The 17,093-nt window shown below is 42.7% G+C and overlaps 1 protein-coding gene across 2 annotated transcripts in view; it reads right to left on the bottom strand.

The window, feature by feature from the left end:
* The window catches only part of ARHGEF25 (Rho guanine nucleotide exchange factor 25), a 378,058-nt gene extending 361,179 nt beyond the window's left edge, over nt 1-16,879 (bottom strand). For both annotated transcript variants that reach the window (XM_040425760.1, XM_040425761.1), the window contains exon 1: nt 16,472-16,879. In XM_040425760.1, the coding sequence (XP_040281694.1) occupies nt 16,472-16,576 (105 nt within the window). In that variant the 5' untranslated portion in view covers nt 16,577-16,879. The remainder of the gene's footprint in view (nt 1-16,471) is intronic.
* Between the last annotated feature and the right edge of the window lie 214 nt (nt 16,880-17,093).

The raw sequence follows: 17,093 nt of genomic DNA, 5'->3' as shown, positions 1-17,093 counted from the left end.
CTGGCAAAATGGGGGAGCTGGAGGCTATGGTATTAGAAGAACACATAGATGTCATTGGTGTGGCTGAGACATGGTTGGACTCTTCGCATGACTGGGCTGTTAATATTGAGGGTTTTACACTATTTAGGAAAGACCGGGTCAATAGAAAAGGTGGTGGTGTGTGCCTATATGTGAGGAGTGATCTGAAGACAAGTGTGAAAGAGGCAATTGTGCGTGAGGATGTGGAAACCTTATGGGTGGAAGTTCAAAGGGATATAAACACTGAAAAAATAATACTTGGTGTAATCTATAGACCCCCTAACATCACAGAAGAGATAGAAACGCAACTGTATAACCTAATAGAGCGGGCGGCACAGGCTGGTACAGTAGTCATAATGGGAGATTTTAACTTCCCAGACATTGACTGGGGTCATGGTTCTGCCTCAACTGCAAAGGGGAGAAAATTCCTCAACTTGCTGCAGGACCACTTTATGGACCAGTTTGTAGAAGCTCCCACTAGGGGCGATGCTCTGTTGGATCTGGTAATTTCTAATGATGCAGAGCTAGGTAATGTTACTGTTTGAGAAACACTAGGTAATAGTGACCACAATATAATTATATTCCCACTAAACTATAAGAAGCATACTCTGTCATAGAGAGCAAAAACACTGAATTTCAAAAAGGCTAATTTCCCTGGGTTGAGGGCATCATTTCAGGGCATAGACGATGGGAGCAGCTACTGTCACATAATAATACTGAGGATAAATGGGAGAGCTTCAAATCCACATTGAGTAATTGCACTAAAAAATTTATTCCTTTAGGTAACAAGTAGAAACGGCTAAAATTAAACCCCCCATGGCTTACAGCTACTGTAAAAAGAGCAATAACAGACAAACAGAGGGCATTTAAAAAATACAAATCTGAGGGGTCAGCTGTAGCGTTTGAAGATTACAAAGGGCTTAATAAAATCTGCAAAAAGGAGATAAAATTAGCAAAGATACAAAACAAACAGCAGGTAGCAAAAGAAAGCAAAACAAATCCCAAAACATTTTTTTAAAATATATAAATGCTAAAAAAAAAACTAGGTCTGAGCAGGTAGGACCCCTAAATTATGGTAAAGGAAGGGTAGTCACTGAATTTAAGGAAAAGGCAGAGTTCCGAAATAGGTTTTTTAACTCTGTATATACAAAAGCAGAGAAAGGAGCTGATATCTGTGACGCCGGGGTTGTTAGTACATCCAGTGATATACTCAATTGGCTAACTGTAGATATGGTCCAAGAGAAGTTAAATAGGGTAAATGTGAACAAAACTCCGGGTCCAGATGGATTACACCCAAGAGTGCTTAAAGAGCTCTGTTCAGTCATTGCTGTGCCCCTGTTTATAATTTTTAAGGATTCTCTAGGGACTGGTACAGTGCCAAGTGATTGGCGCAAGGCAAACGTGATGCCCATATTCAAAAAAGTATCAAGGTCCTCCACAGGTAATTATAGACCAGTTACCGTATTTTTCGCCCTATAAGACGCACCGGCCCATAAGACGCACCTAGGTTTTTGGGGAGGAAAATAAGAAAAAAAATATTTTTAACCAAAAGGTGTGCTGTGTGTTTGGTGGGTTTAGAACTAATGGTGGTCTTTGGATGGCACTATTACTGGGGATCTGTGGATGACGGACACTGTTATGGGGGGGATCTGTGGATGACGGACACTGTTATGGGGGATCTGTGGATGACGGACACTGTTATGGGGGGATCTGTGATGGACACTGTTATGGGGGGGATCTGTGACGGACACTGTTATGGGGGGGATCTGTGGCTGGCACTGTTACAGGGGGATCTGTGGCTGGCACTGTTACAGGGGGGATCTGTGGATGGCACTGTTACAGGGGGGATCTGTGGATGGTACTATTATGGGCTGGGGGGATCTGTGGATGGCACTGTTAGAGGGGGGATCTGTGGGTGGCACTGTTATATATGTGCCATCCACAGACCCCCCCAGCCCATAACAGTGCCATCCACAGACCCCCCAGCCCATAACAGTGCCATCCACAGACCCCCCAGCCCATAACAGTGCCATCCACAGACCCCCCCAGCCCATAACTGTGCCATCCACAGACCCCCCCCGCCGCTCCAGTATACTAATATAAGATGTCTTATTCAATTAATAGTTATTAAACATGCCCCCTCACTCCTAATAGTACCTTACATCCTAACCGCTTCAGTAGAACCCAGGCAGGCAGGCCGGGCAGCCGGCGCGTCCCTCACTGACGTCACTTGCCTGCGCCGCCTGCTTCATTCAGAAGTTGGGCAATGTGTTTTTGGGTGTCATTTTACATATACCCATGCTGGGTGAGATAAATATCTTGGTCAAATGCCAACTTTGTATAAAAAATGGGAAAAGTTGTCTTTTGCCGAGATATTTCTCTCACCCAGCATGAGTATATGTAAAAAGACACCCCAAAACACATTGCCCAACTTCTCCTGAATACGGGGATACCAGATGTGTGGCACTTTTTTGCAGCCTAGGTGGGCAAAGGGGCCCACATTCCAAAGAGCACCTTTCGGATTTCACCGGTCATTTTTTACACATTTTGATTTCAAACTTCTTTCCACACATTTGGGCCCCTAGAATGCCAGGGCAGTATAACTACCCCACAAGTGACCCCATTTTGGAAAGAAGACACCCCAAGGTATTCCGTGAGGGGCATGGAGAGTTCCTCGAATTTTTTATTTTTTGTCACAAGTTAGCGGAAAATGATGATTTTTAATATTTTTTTTTTTCTTACAAAGTCTCATATTCCACTAACTTGTGACAAAAAATAAAAACTTCTATGAACTCACTATGCCCATCAGCGAATACCTTGGGGTGTCTTATTTCCAAAATGGGGTCACTTGTGGGGTAGTTATACTGCCCTGGCATTCTAGGGGCCCAAATGTGTGGTAAGTAGTTTGAAATCAAAATCTGTAAAAAATGGCCGGTGAAATCCGAAAGGTGCTCTTTGGAATATGGGCCCCTTTGCCCACCTAGGCTGCAAAAAAGTGTCACACATCTGGTATCTCCGTACTCAGGAGAAGTTGGGCAATGTGTTTTGGGGTGTTATTTTACATATACCCATGCTGGGTGAGAGAAATATCTTGGTCAAATGCCAACTTTGTATAAAAAAATGGGAAAAGTTGTCTTTTGCCAAGATATTTCTCTCACCCAGCATGGGTATATGTAAAATGACACCCCAAAACACATTGCCCAACTTCTCCTGAGTACGGAGATACCAGATGTGTGACACTTTTTTGCAGCCTAGGTGGGCAAAGGGGCCCACATTCCAAAGAGCACCTTTCGGATTTCACCGGTCATTTTTTACACATTTTGATTTCAAACTTCTTACCACACATTTGGGCCCCTAGAATGCCAGGGCAGTATAACTACCCCACAAGTGACCCCATTTTGGAAAGAAGACACCCCAAGTTATTTCGTGATGGGCATAGTGAGTTCATGGAAGTTTTTATTTTTTGTCACAAGTTAGTGGAATATAAGACTTTGTAAGAAAAAAAAAAATAATAAAAAATCATCATTTCCACTAACTTGTGACAAAAAATGAAAAATTCTAGGAACTCGCCATGCCCCTCACGGAATACCTTGGGGTGTCTTCTTTCCAAAATGGGGTCACTTGTGGGGTAGTTATACTGCCCTGGCATTCTAGGGGCCCCCCTAATGTATGGTAAGTAGGTAAATGACCTGTGAAATCCGAAAGGTGCTCTTTGGAATGTGGGCCCCTTTGCCCACCTAGGCTGCAAAAAAGTGCCACACATCTGGTATCCCCGTATTCAGGAGAAGTTGGGCAATGTGTTTTGGGGTGTCTTTTTACATATACTCATGCTGGGTGAGAGAAATATCTCGGCAAAAGACAACTTTTCCCATTTTTTATACAAAGTTGGCATTTGACCAAGATATTTATCTCACCCAGCATGGGTATATGTAAAATGACACCCCAAAACACATTGCCCAACTTCTCCTGAGTACGGCGATACCAGATGTGTGACACTTTTTTGCAGCCTAGGTGTGCAAAGCGGCCCACATTCCTTTTATGAGGGCATTTTTAGACATTTGGATCCCAGACTTCTTCTCACGCTTTAGGGCCCCTAAAAAGCCAGGGCAGTATAAATACCCCACATGTGACCCCATTTTGGAAAGAAGACACCCCAAGGTATTCAATGAGGGGCATGGCGAGTTCATAGAATTTTTTTTTTTTGGCACAAGTTAGCGGAAATTTTTATTTTATTTTTTTTTCTCACAAAGTCTCCCTTTCCGCTAACTTGGGACAAAAATTTCAATCTTTCATGGACTCAATATGCCCCTCACGGAATACCTTGGGGTGTCTTCTTTCCGAAATGGGGTCACATGTGGGGTATTTATACTGCCCTGGCATTCTAGGGGCCCTAAAGCGTGAGAAGAAGTCTGGAATATAAATGTCTAAAAATTTTTACGCATTTGGATTCCGTGAGGGGTATGGTGAGTTCATGTGAGATTTTATTTTTTGACACAAGTTAGTGGAATATGAGACTTTGTAAGAAAAAAAAAATACATTTCCGCTAACTTGGGCCAAAAAAATGTCTGAATGGAGCCTTACAGGGGGGTGATCAATGACAGGGGGGTGATCAATGACAGGGGGGTGATCAGGGAGTCTATATGGGGTGATCACCCCCCTGTCATTGATCACCCCCCTGTAAGGCTCCATTCAGACGTCCGTATGTGTTTTGCGGATCCGATCCATGTATCAGTGGATCCGTAAAAATCCTACGGACATCTGAATGCAGCCTTACAGGGGGGTGATCAATGACAGGGGGGTGATCAATGACAGGGGGTGATCAGGGAGTCTATATGGGGTGATCACCCTCCTGTAAGGCTCCATTCAGATGTCCGTATGTGTTTTGCGGATCCGATCCATGTATCAGTGGATCCGTAAAAATCCTACGGACATCTGAATGCAGCCTTACAGGGGGGTGATCAATGACAGGGGGGTGATCAATGACAGGGGGTGATCAGGGAGTCTATATGGGGTGATCACCCCCCTGTAAGGCTCCATTCAGATGTCCGTATGTGTTTTGCGGATCCGATCCATGTATCAGTGGATCCGTAAAAATCATACGGACATCTGAATGGAGCCTTACAGGGGGGTGATCAATGACAGGGGGTGATCAATGACAGGGGGGTGATCAGGGAGTCTATATGGGGTGATCACCCCCCTGTCATTGATCACCCTCCTATAAGGCTCCATTCAGATGTCCGTATGTGTTTTGCGGATCCGATCCATGTATCAGTGGATCCGTAAAAATCATACGGACGTCTGAATGGAGCCTTACAAGGGGGTGATCAATGACAGGGGGGTGATCAGGGAGTCTATATGGGGTGATCACCCCCCTGTAAGGCTCCATTCAGACGCCTGTATGTGTTTTGCGGATCCGATCCATGTATCCGTGGATCCGTAAAAACATACGGACATCTGAATACAGCCTTACAGGGGGTTGATCAATGACAGGGGGGTGATCAGGGAGTCTATATGGGGTGATCACCCCCGTCATTGATCACCCCCCTGTAAGGCTCCATTCAGACGTCCGTATGCGTTTTGCGGATCCGATCCATGTATCAGTGGATCCGTAAAAATCATACGGACGTCTGAATGGAGCTTTACAGGGGGGTGATAAATGACAGGGGGGTGATCAGTGACAGGGAGGTGATCAGGGAGTCTATATGGGGTGATCAGGGGTGATATGGGGTTCATAAGGGGTTAATAAGTGACAGGGGGGGTGTAGTGTAGTGGTGTTTGGTGCTACTTTACTGAGCTACCTGTGTCCTCTGGTGGTCGATCCAAACAAAAGGGACCACCAGAGGACCAGGTAGCAGGTATATTAGACGCTGTTATCAAAACAGCGTCTAATATACCTGTTAGGGGTTAAAAAAATCACATCTCCAGCCTGCCAGCGAACGATCGCCACTGGCAGGCTGAAGATCCACTCGCTTACCTTCCGATCCTGTGAACGCGCGCGCCTGTGCGCGCGCATTCACAGGAAATCTCGCGTCTCGCGAGATGACGTGTATATGCGTGACTCTGCGCAGCGCTGCCACCTCCGGAACGCGATCCTGCATTAGGCGGTCCGGAGGTGGTTAATGATATTGAGGACTGGATTAATCGCACCATATCTATTTTTGCAGATGACACTAAACTGTGTAGAACTGTATGGTCTATGGAAGAGGTCCACAAACTACAAGCTGAATTAAACACTCTGAGTGATTGGGCATCAACTTGGCAAATGAGGTTCAATATGGGCAAATGTAAAGTTATGCATCTTGGTAGTAATAATCTCTGTGCTTCATATGTCCTAGGTGATGTAGCACTGGGAGAGTCACTTATAGAGAAGGATTTGGGTGTCCTTGTGGATGGTAGATTAAATTATAGTATACAATGTCAATCAGCTGCTTCTAAGGCCACTAGGATATTGTCATGCATTAAACGAGGCATGGACTCGCGGGGCAGGGATGTAATATTACCACTTTACAAAGCGCTGGTGCGGCCTCATCTGGAATACACAGTCTAGTTCTGGGCACCAGTACATAAAAAGGATGCACTGCAGCTGAAAAAGTACAGAGGAGAGCGACTAAAATGATAAGGGGCATGGAGGGTCTTAGTTATGAAGAAAAATTAAAAGAATTGAATTTATTTAGTCTTGAGAAGAGACGTCTAAGGGGGGACATGATTAACCTGTACAAGTATATAAATGGGCCATACAAAAAATACGGCGAAAAGCTGTTCCATGTAAAATGTGCTCAAAAGACAAGGGGGCACTGCCTCCGACTGAAGAAGAAAAAGTTCAGTTTCCAGAATCGTCAAAGCTTCTTTACTGTAAGAACTGTGAATCTGTGGAATAGACTTCCTCAGGACGTGGTTACAGCAGGAACAGTGGACAGTTTAAAAAAGGGTTTAGACTAATTCTTAAAAGTAAAAAACATAAATGCTTATGAAAACATGTAGAAATCTGAGTCTCACTTCCTTCTGGGATTCGCGTCCCCACCTATCCCTAGGTTGAACTTGATGGACGTTTGTCTTTTTTCAACCGTATTAACTATGTAACTATATAATGAGGTGGTTATCATGGGGGACTTTAACTACCCATTTATAGATTGGGAAACTGAAAGCTGTACATCTCATAAAGGAAATAGGTTCTTGGCAATACCCAAAGACAATTACCTTACCCAACTGGTTCATGACCCGACTAGAGGGACGGCCATACTGGACTTAATATTAACCAATAGACCTGACAGAACAACAGATGTGCAGGTCGGGGGACACCTGGGAAATAGTGACCAAAAAGTAATAACCTTCCAATCATCCTTCAAACGAGCTTTTCTACAGGGAGGAACAAAAATACCAAACTTCAAAAAAGCTAAATTTAGCCAACTAAGGGAGGCCATAGGCCTAACTAACTGGGACAAAGTCCTCAAAAATAAAGATACCGCCACAAAATGGGAGATTTTTAAAAGCATCCTGAAATCTAATTGTGAGGGGTACATGCCTTTTAGGAATAAAGGGCTAAGGAACAAGAAAAAAACAATGAGTATAAATAGAACTGTAAAGAAAGCAATAAATGACAAAAAGAAAGCATTTAAATCACTAAAACAGGAGGGCAGCGAGGAAGCACTGAAAAACTATAAGGAAAAAAATAGAATATGTAAAAAACTAATAAATCCACGAAACTAGAGGCCGAGAGATTAATTGCCAAAGAGAGCAAAACTAACCCTAAAATGTTTTTTAATTATATAAATGGTAAAAAGTATAAATCTAAAGGTGTCGACCCCCTACAGAGCAAAATGAGGGGGAAGTTGCAGAGAGTGACGAGGAGAGGGCAAAGCTATTAAATATTTTTTTCTCCACTGTATTTACTGAGGAAAATAAACTGTCAGATGAAATGCAGAATGTAAATTCCTTATTAAAAAGTGACCTGTCTGACGCAGGAAGAAGTACAACAGCGATTTAAAAAGATTAAAATAGACAAATCGCCAGGACCAGATGGCATACACCCCCGTATCCTAAGAGAATTAAGTAATGTCATAGCCAGACCCATATTTCTGATATTTACAGACTCTATACAGACAGGAAGTGTTCCACAGGATTGGCGCATAGCAAATGTGGTGCCAATATTCAAAAAGTGTGCAAAAACAGACCCCGGAAATTATAGGCCGGTAAGTTTAACATCTGTTGTGGGTAAACAGTTTGAAGGTTTTCTAAGAGATGCTATCTTGGAGGATCTCAATAAAAACAAGCAAATAGGATCATATCAGCATGGCTTCATGAGGGATCGGTCATGTCAAACTAATTGAATCAGTTTCTATGAGGAAGTAAGTTCTAGATTTGACAGTGGTGAATCAATGGATGTCGTATATCTGGACTTCTCCAAAGCATTTGACACTGTACCACATAAAAGGTTAGTATATAAAATGAGAATGCTCGGACTGGGAGAAAACGTCTGTCTCTGGGTAAGTAACTGGCTCAATGATAGAAAAGAGAGGATGGTTATTAATAGTACACACTCAGATTGGGTCACTGACACTAGCGGAGTACCTCAGGGGTCAGTATTGGGCCCTATTCTCTTCAATATATTTATTAATGATCTTGTAGAAGGCTTGCACAGTAAAATATAAATTTTTGCAGATAACACTAAACTGTGTAAAGTAATTAACGCTGCAGAGTACAATATACAGCTACAGATGGATCTGGATAGATTAGAGGCTTGGGCAGAGAAGTGGCAGATGAGGTTTAAAGGGCTTCTGTTACCCCACTAAAGTCATATTTTTTTTTGGGCTAGTTAAATTACTTATACTGCGATATATGAAAATATAATGGTCTTACTTACTTTGCTTCAGCAGTTTCTTATAAAAACGAACTTTTATAATATGTAAATTAGGTCTCTACCAGCAAGTAGGGCGTCTACTTGCTGGTAGCCGCCGCAAAAAACCGCCCCCTCGTCGTGTTGATTGACAGGGCGAGCCGGGATCTCCTCCTCCTGCCGGCCCTGTCGGCATTTCAAAAATCGCGCGCCTATGTTCATTCGGCGCAGGCGCTCTGAGATGAGGAGGCTCGCCTCCTCAGAGCTCCCTCAGTGCGCCTGCGCCAATGACGTCTTCTATTTCGGTGATGTCATCGGCGCAGGCGCACTGAGGGAGTTCTGAGGAGGCGAGCCTCCTCATCTCAGAGCGCCTGCGCCGAATGAACACAGGCGCGCGATTTTTGAAATGCTGACAGGGCCGGCCGGAGGAGGAGATCCCGGCTGGCCCTGTCAATCAACACGACGAGGGAGCGGTATTTTTGCGGCGGCTACCAGCAAGTAGACGCCCTACTTGCTGGTAGAGACCTAATTTACATATTATAAAAGTTCGTTTTTTATAAGAAACTGCTGAAGCAAAGTAAGTAAGACCATTATATTTTCATATATCGAAGTATAAGTAATTTAACTAGCCCAAAAAAAAAAAATGACTTTAGTGGGGTGACAGAAGCCCATGGGAAGGAATAATGCAAATCACCCATACATACTAAATGATAAAACACTCGGTAACACTGACATGGAAAAGGATCTAGGAATTTTAATAAACAGCAAACTAAGCAGTAAAAAACAGTGTCAGACAGCTGCTGCCAAGGCCAATAAGATAATGGGTTGCATCAAAAGGGATGATAACATAGTGTGATGAGAACATAGTCCTACCACTTTACAAATCACTAGTCAGACCACACATGGAGTACTGGGTACAGTTCTGGGCTCTTGTGAACAGGGCAGATATAGCAGAGCTGCAGAGGGTTCAGAGGAGGGCAACTAAAATAATAACTGGAATAGGGCAACTATACCCTGAAAGATTATCAACATTAGGGTTATTCACTCTAGAAAAAAGACAACTGAGGGGAGATATAATTACTATGTATAAATATATTAGGGGTCAGTACAGAGATCTCTCCCATCATCTATTTATTCCCAGGACTGTGACTGTGACGAGGGGACATCCTCTGCGTCTGGAGGAAAGAAGGTTTGTACACAAACATGAAAAAAGATTCTCTACGGTAAGAGCAGTGAGACTATGGAACTCTCTGCCTTGAGACATTTTGTGATTTTTGGCCCGCTTAGGACATCACTCTGGATATGTAGAAGGTTAGAACTGTAAGATGCAGCAGCATTTCATCAAACTGGGTTGTCTAGACCAGGAGCCTACAGGAGGGGGGAAAACCCTGAGAGACCAAATGGTACATAGTCACTATGTCCCACCAGAGAGGTCCCTAAGTTGGTTGGAAAATCCTATTATGGGCTGTCTTAGATGCAGGGACTGTAGCTTCTGCGATTCTATTAAACCTGGCAGAAGCTTTACTAGTACCAGTACTCAGAAGTCATATGATATACGTGACTTCATTACATGCCGAACTATGGGGGTGGTCTATCTGATTACCTGCCTTTGCGGCTTACAGTATGTAGGTAAGACAGGAGGATAACTACGCCGCTGGGTGGGTGAACACCTTGGGGATGTTCGGAATAACAGAGAGACCCCGGTGGCCAGACATGTTAATGCTGTCTATAATGGATGTTTGATGGTGCTTAAATTCACGGGGATAGAACGAGTTTGCAAACCATTACAGGGGGGGGGGGGGGGGGGGGGGGTGACTGGGATAGACGTATCCTGCAACGAGAATGTTGGTGGATTTTCGAACTTGATACGTCTAGTCCCTGAGGCCTGAATGGACAATTGAATTAATCTTGTGCTCTTGTATATGACCGCAGCGAGAGTAAGGCCAAAATATACATTGGTATTTATGTCCATTTCGACAGGATCCTATTAAGGACTTCCTAGTATCTAGTCCCCTTTAATTGGGCATTTGCCATAGGTTGGTGTAATATACTATGGTAATAAATGTAAGCGATTTCCAGCCACCGGTATTGGTAAAATCCATTCAACTTTATTTTTTCTCCATTAAAAGCAGTTACAAAAGATAAATACGAAACAGGCCTCACATCTCTCTGACGCGTTACGGGTACACGCTTGTAGCACCCTTAATCATAGAGTCAAGCTACAAGCGTGTACCCGTAACGCGTCAGAGAGATGTGAGGCCTGTTTCGTATTTATCTTTTGTAACTGCTTTTAATGGAGAAAAAATAAAGTTGAATGGATTTTACTAATACCGGTGGCTGGGAGTGCAGTCCTGCACCATCCGTGCCCCGGAGGTCCTAGCAGAAGCTGGCGTTTGTTACTATATAATATACTATGGTAATAACGATGTCACGTCCCTTTATGTCACTCTTACGTTACCAGTGTTTTACTGACTTTCAATGACCTGGATACTGGGGGTATCTTTCAGGACCTGCCAGCCCTTGTGCCCGCCCTTTGGGCGTGACTAGCGTACCCACATGACGCTCCCCGTGTGTGCAATAACGCGGTGACGCACGGGCGGTGCGTGATGACGTCAGCACACATCGGGAGGTGGTAATTTCAGTTTAAAAAGACGTTACGCACGGTTGCTAAGATGCCACATGTAATAGGGGACGCCATACATCGCTAATGCCGTGAACCCATGCAACAGTACCCTCATCTTATAAGGGGTAATAGATCCGGAGGTGCAACCATTTATCTTCCAGGACGGCTACATCGCGGACTAACCAGCCCATATAGATGTAAGTGAGTGGTGTATTGGATGCCCTGAATGGTGATAATAGGCTATCCAATTACCCCTAATTTTAAATGTACATATAGGTTAATAAGCATAAATATATATATTTCCTTTGTTTTTTGTTTTGTAGGTAGCACTAGCCCCGTGTCCCCTGATGAATCTGGGGCTAAAAAAATAGATGAAATGCGTAGGCTCACATCAATTTATTTGAGCACTTATATGTAGGTTTCATTGCACCCTTTATTATTAGTGGTAGGACTCTACCCTTTTGCTCTTTCTGCAACATTATACACACACATACGGACCAGACGGCGAGATCGGTGTGGTCCCAGTTGGTGGAATACAGCAGAATTCCCACTGCTCATCTGTGGGAATGGGAACAACCTGATTGGGTGTGAGATTCAAGCAAGGCCCTACCTGTACACGTTTTCTGGTAAGAAGTGTATGCCTTTTTGTATGTTGGTTTACCCTTCGTAGGTATTAACATACCTCACTGGTAGGGACTGCCGGTGATACTGGCCCATTTAGTGGTGGTGTCTATGAATAGAATTGTGAGCCTTTACATTTTAAAGGTATAATATTAAAAGTTGCATTTTACTACTGCCCGCTTTATTATTTTTGTTCTCTATATATACTGCGGTAGTCTGCTTGGACTGTATGTGGTCTTAAAAGTGGAACAGCCTCTGGCTGTATTTGCATTGATTTAGTTAGATCAGGAGCCTACCAACCCAATCCTCGAAACCTCTTCCCAGTTAGAGCAAAATACTCAGCTGTCCACAGTCCCACCATTCCCGAGCTGTGGCCCCCATTCTCGGCCACTTCGAGTTCCCACCAGACCAGAAGTGGCTTGGTTCCAAGTCCTAGAACAGCATGTCACTGCTGCTACATGTGACTGCTGAGAGCCACTTCTAGTCCGGTGAGACTGTGGACAGGTGAGTGTTTTGTTTAATTGGGCACAGGTTCCGAGGATTGGGTTGGGTGGCTCCTAGGCTGGACAATGCTTTTAACCTGCAACATTTCAGTTATTATGCCCTAAATAAATTAACTAGGAGCATTTTTCTGTGAGTGTGGCTTGAGAAGGAAATGTTCAGTCATGCTTGCCATAGTTACTGGAGTATTTTTGGTTCTTAGATTGGCATGTAACTGTGTCTCTATTTTCTATGTCGTTTAACTCAATACATGATCCTTTGTGGATGAATGCATCAAAATTATATGTCCATTAGCCCTTTTTCAGCAACAGCATACATAAAAAAAAACAAGTGAGATGACTTGTTGGAGAGCGGGGAACGTCCATTGAAAACAAGATGCATTACAACTGGAATTACAGGTTGCAATTTGCTACTCACACGGAGTCATACTCCCGGACTGCAATACTACACTCTTAGGCCTCATGCACACAACCCTTGTGTGTTTTGCGGTCCGCAAATTGCGGATCCGCAAAACACGGATGGCGTCCGTGTTGCGGAACGGTGCGAACAGCCTTTAATATAACTGCCTATTCGGACAAGAATAGGACAGGTTATATTTTTTTGCGGACCACAGAGCGGAGCAACGGATGCGGACAGCACACGTAGTGCTGTCCGCATGTTTTGCGGCCCTATTGAAGTGAATGGGTCCGCATCCAAGCCGCAAATACTGCGGCTCGGTTGCGGACCAAAACAACGGTCGTGTGCATGAGGCCTTACAGTGTCAGTGTCTTGATTCCACAGAGGTCAGCATATACATTTTAACAAAATTATTCATGCAGAACAATATAAAAAAACTTTATAAAACCATCAATGTGTTTTGGGCATTCCACCTTCGTCAGGATCTGATGCATAAATTTGTATACCTCAAAGAAATAGACCTTAGTGGCAAGTGATTCGCTCTAAAGGAAACTCCAAATGTTTTTTTTTTCTCTTCTGGAGCTTTGGCATGCACTATGGAATCAGATCCTGGGCCCACCACAGGATCCTATGGTACTCTGATGGGCCAGTGTGACACTGGATGTCATAGAAGGAGATCCCCCCTTCATGAGCCAAAGCATATTGCCATCACAGACAGTGGCACTTACTCTGGCAAAACCAGCCCATTCATGTATTACATGAAGGGGCATTAATTGGAATGGCTGGCATGTGTAACTTCGGTTCTCCTGAATCATAACCTATGGTCAGCTAAAGCTTTTCATGCTGATAACAGCTAATCACCAAGTATCCAAGAAGTCAGACTGCAGCACCAGGTGATTGCCAATCTGCCTTTAGTATAAAAAGAGGCAACCATGATTAGACAGCACTTAGATGTTTATATGGGCTGTTATGTATCCTCATACACCTAGTACAGCTATATCCAGTTCATGAGCAACAAATTAAAAGGGTTTCCTGAGTGTTTTATACTGATGATTTATCTTCAAGAGTGTCATGGCCTCTTTAAGTGTCACGGCCTCTTCAAACAGCTAATCAGTGAGGGTGCTGGGAGTTGGGCCCCCACCGATCAGATACTGATGACATCCTGAGGATAGGTTATCAGTATAAAACACTTGGACAACCCAGTTAAGCTATGCAAGAAAAACAAGAAAATCCAGACAAACATGAGATGAACTTTCATATACTAATTATATGAGAGCAGCTTGAGCACCTTCCTCTACATAGATGGAGTCACTCCTATAATTATATTTTTCCTTAAAAGAACATTTTGTAAGAATTCCTCCTGGATTCTGTCCATAAACTGACTTATTTTTCACCACCATGTATTTATATGCATATCTCATTACAGAAATTTAGCAGGGCTTGTTATTCCCAAAGAGAACATTTTGCCCCTAGGTCCTGGTTGTGAAAGTTCATGAGAAGAACACACCTTGGTAAAGATTCCTATGGGAATGACTGCTTGAACATGTCTCCTGGAAAAACGTCTTTCTTGAAGCCTAGTAATCTACACCCTAGGGCCACATATAACCTCGTTGGTCCAACCATGGGAATGTAAACACATTAAAGTGTTGGATTTTTATCTCAGAAGCCACAAAAAGCTGCCCACCCCCACCTCTTCCAGAAGACCCTCTCATCCCATTAAGCTGTCAATGTATCTGCCATTACTTACAGGCATGTACACACATCACCCATCATGTTCTGCTATCACTTGAGATGTATTTGTGTTGGGCCTCTTTGGTGTCCTTCATTACTAATATTTTTTAGTATTTTTTATTCAGTCATTATACCCATGTGAAAACAAGAAAGTAACTTTTATACAGCAGCCAAGAAGTTAATTTCAAGTGCACCAATCCCTTATCTGGATCTCTGTTTCCCCTCCCTCTGATCTAATTCTCTGCTTTGTCTCAGTGTCTCAGCTTTGAAGACAGCCAACTACTTAGTTAAAAAATAAATAAACTTTTGGGTGATGCAACAGCCTTCATGATGTCTCCTTTTGACTCTTTTAGTACAGTGAATGGGCAGAAGTAATGCATATTACAATTCCCCATATTTTCTACATTAAAAACCATAGAAAACAAAATGAAAATTCTATCTGATCTGACAGCACGAAGCACAAATGTGAAAGAAGACTCTGTTTTACCCAAGTGTTTCTGATTTGCAAAGAGCCCCCAATCCCCCTCCCATACATGTTATAGAGAATGTTTTTGAGATTTAAAGATAGAGGAATGACAAGGAAGAACAAGAACTGTGTTGCATAAAAGTATATGGAGCGTATATACTCCATAGTGTGCACACATATGTCATGTACATTAGTCTACCAGAGGAGTGTGCAATTTATCATAGTCCCGTATGAATACTGAATATCTAAGTAGACTAGAGTCACAAACATGTAGACAGAGATACATACAAACATATATACATCAATAGATAGATAGTCACACATTTGTAGGTAGATGATAGATGGGCCAAGCCATTAATATATCTATGAACATATTCTTATATAGTGTAATAATGTAATCACTGTATTTTTACAAGATCCATGAAGTCTTCTTACTACACTTTTGCTGAGATTTTGGTACATACTGTATTTGACCAAGTTAACTAATTGCTTCCTTCCTCCATATTAATTATGGGGCTGTTAGATGACACTTCTCATATAAAATCAGGTCTCACAATCCTAAGTAAGCAGATGTTAAATTTTGCTCTAACGTTTAAGTAGCAATTTTTTTATTTATTTTTTTTTGACATTTTTATTTCCCTTGTACATTTTTGGAATATTTCCTACTCTTCTTGCAGGCAGTATTTCCTAGTCACTGCCTGGTATTTTCACAGCTTTTATTGGCAATATCATAATAATGTATACAGTAAAACCTATATAAAAGGCCACCTCTTTGAGAAAACCATCCCCTTATCCAGACCAGATTTCCAGGGACAGTTTTTCAGTTCCACCCTGTATTACGCATACTGGTCATCTTCTTTCAGAAGACAAACTCCTAGAATGCCATTCCAATTTGATCTTTCTGTATGACTATATATTATTATTAGTAGTAGTATTATATTATGTATGCCGTTCTTAATATAGTCCCAAAAACACTGTGCAAAAATGAAATGATAATTTGCTACTATAGTGGTGCTTTCATTTGACTAGACATCTAAGAACTCTTGCTTCTTGGATAAAATTTCAACAGTACAAGACATTTTACATCAATGTACTTAGTCACTTCTGAAGAACACTAGAGCTGGCAATCTAATAGCTTAACATAAAGCTCAAGTCAAAAGGTAACATAACAAATACATGTAGTATATTTTTATGTTATGTTTAGCTGGTAATATTGCATCAGGTTGACCTGATCTGAATATAACGTAGAATGCACAAGAGAAAAGACCCCCGTAACACATACCCATTGATGACTTGGAAGTACAAAAGATCCTAGGATATCAGCCATAGCACCCAGCATCTGATCTGTTCGCCCCACATGTCTCTGAGGATTCTTCATGTTATACATCCAACTCCTTGAGGAATCCTGCTGTTGATCCGTAGCCCAGTCTCCACTTCTCAGCCACAGCTGGGGGCTGCGCCCATTTAAGTTGGGTAGGCAGCAGCTCTGGATTTAGGAAAGTGTTGGGACTGAAAAGAGTCAGGGAGGAAAGTGCCTGTGAGAGTGTATGTGCTGGAGCAGATTGCTGAGAGGCAGAGGCAGGGAGCACAGCCAGCTAAACAGTGAGAAATCCTTGCAGCAAGTAGAGAGCCAGTCCCTTTCACCAACTCCCCTCCACAAGCCTCACTGGCCTCCTTGCTGTGTTGTGGAAGGCGGCCATATGTTTGGTGTAAGTTACCGTAACATCCCATGCAACAGCTGGGCTTGGACGAAGATGCTTAACACTTTCACTGCCGGAAACTTGCATTTGAAAGACGTAACAGGTCTTGTATTTTTAGCTCCTGTCATCCATATCATATCCCTGTATTAATAAATCTTTATTATTTTTATTAGTATCATTATTAAAAAAAAAAAAATCAAATAC

This window comes from Bufo bufo, chromosome 3 (genome assembly GCF_905171765.1).
Source record: "Bufo bufo chromosome 3, aBufBuf1.1, whole genome shotgun sequence".
NCBI lineage: Eukaryota > Metazoa > Chordata > Amphibia > Anura > Bufonidae > Bufo > Bufo bufo.
This window is presented reverse-complemented; position numbering and strand designations above follow the sequence as displayed.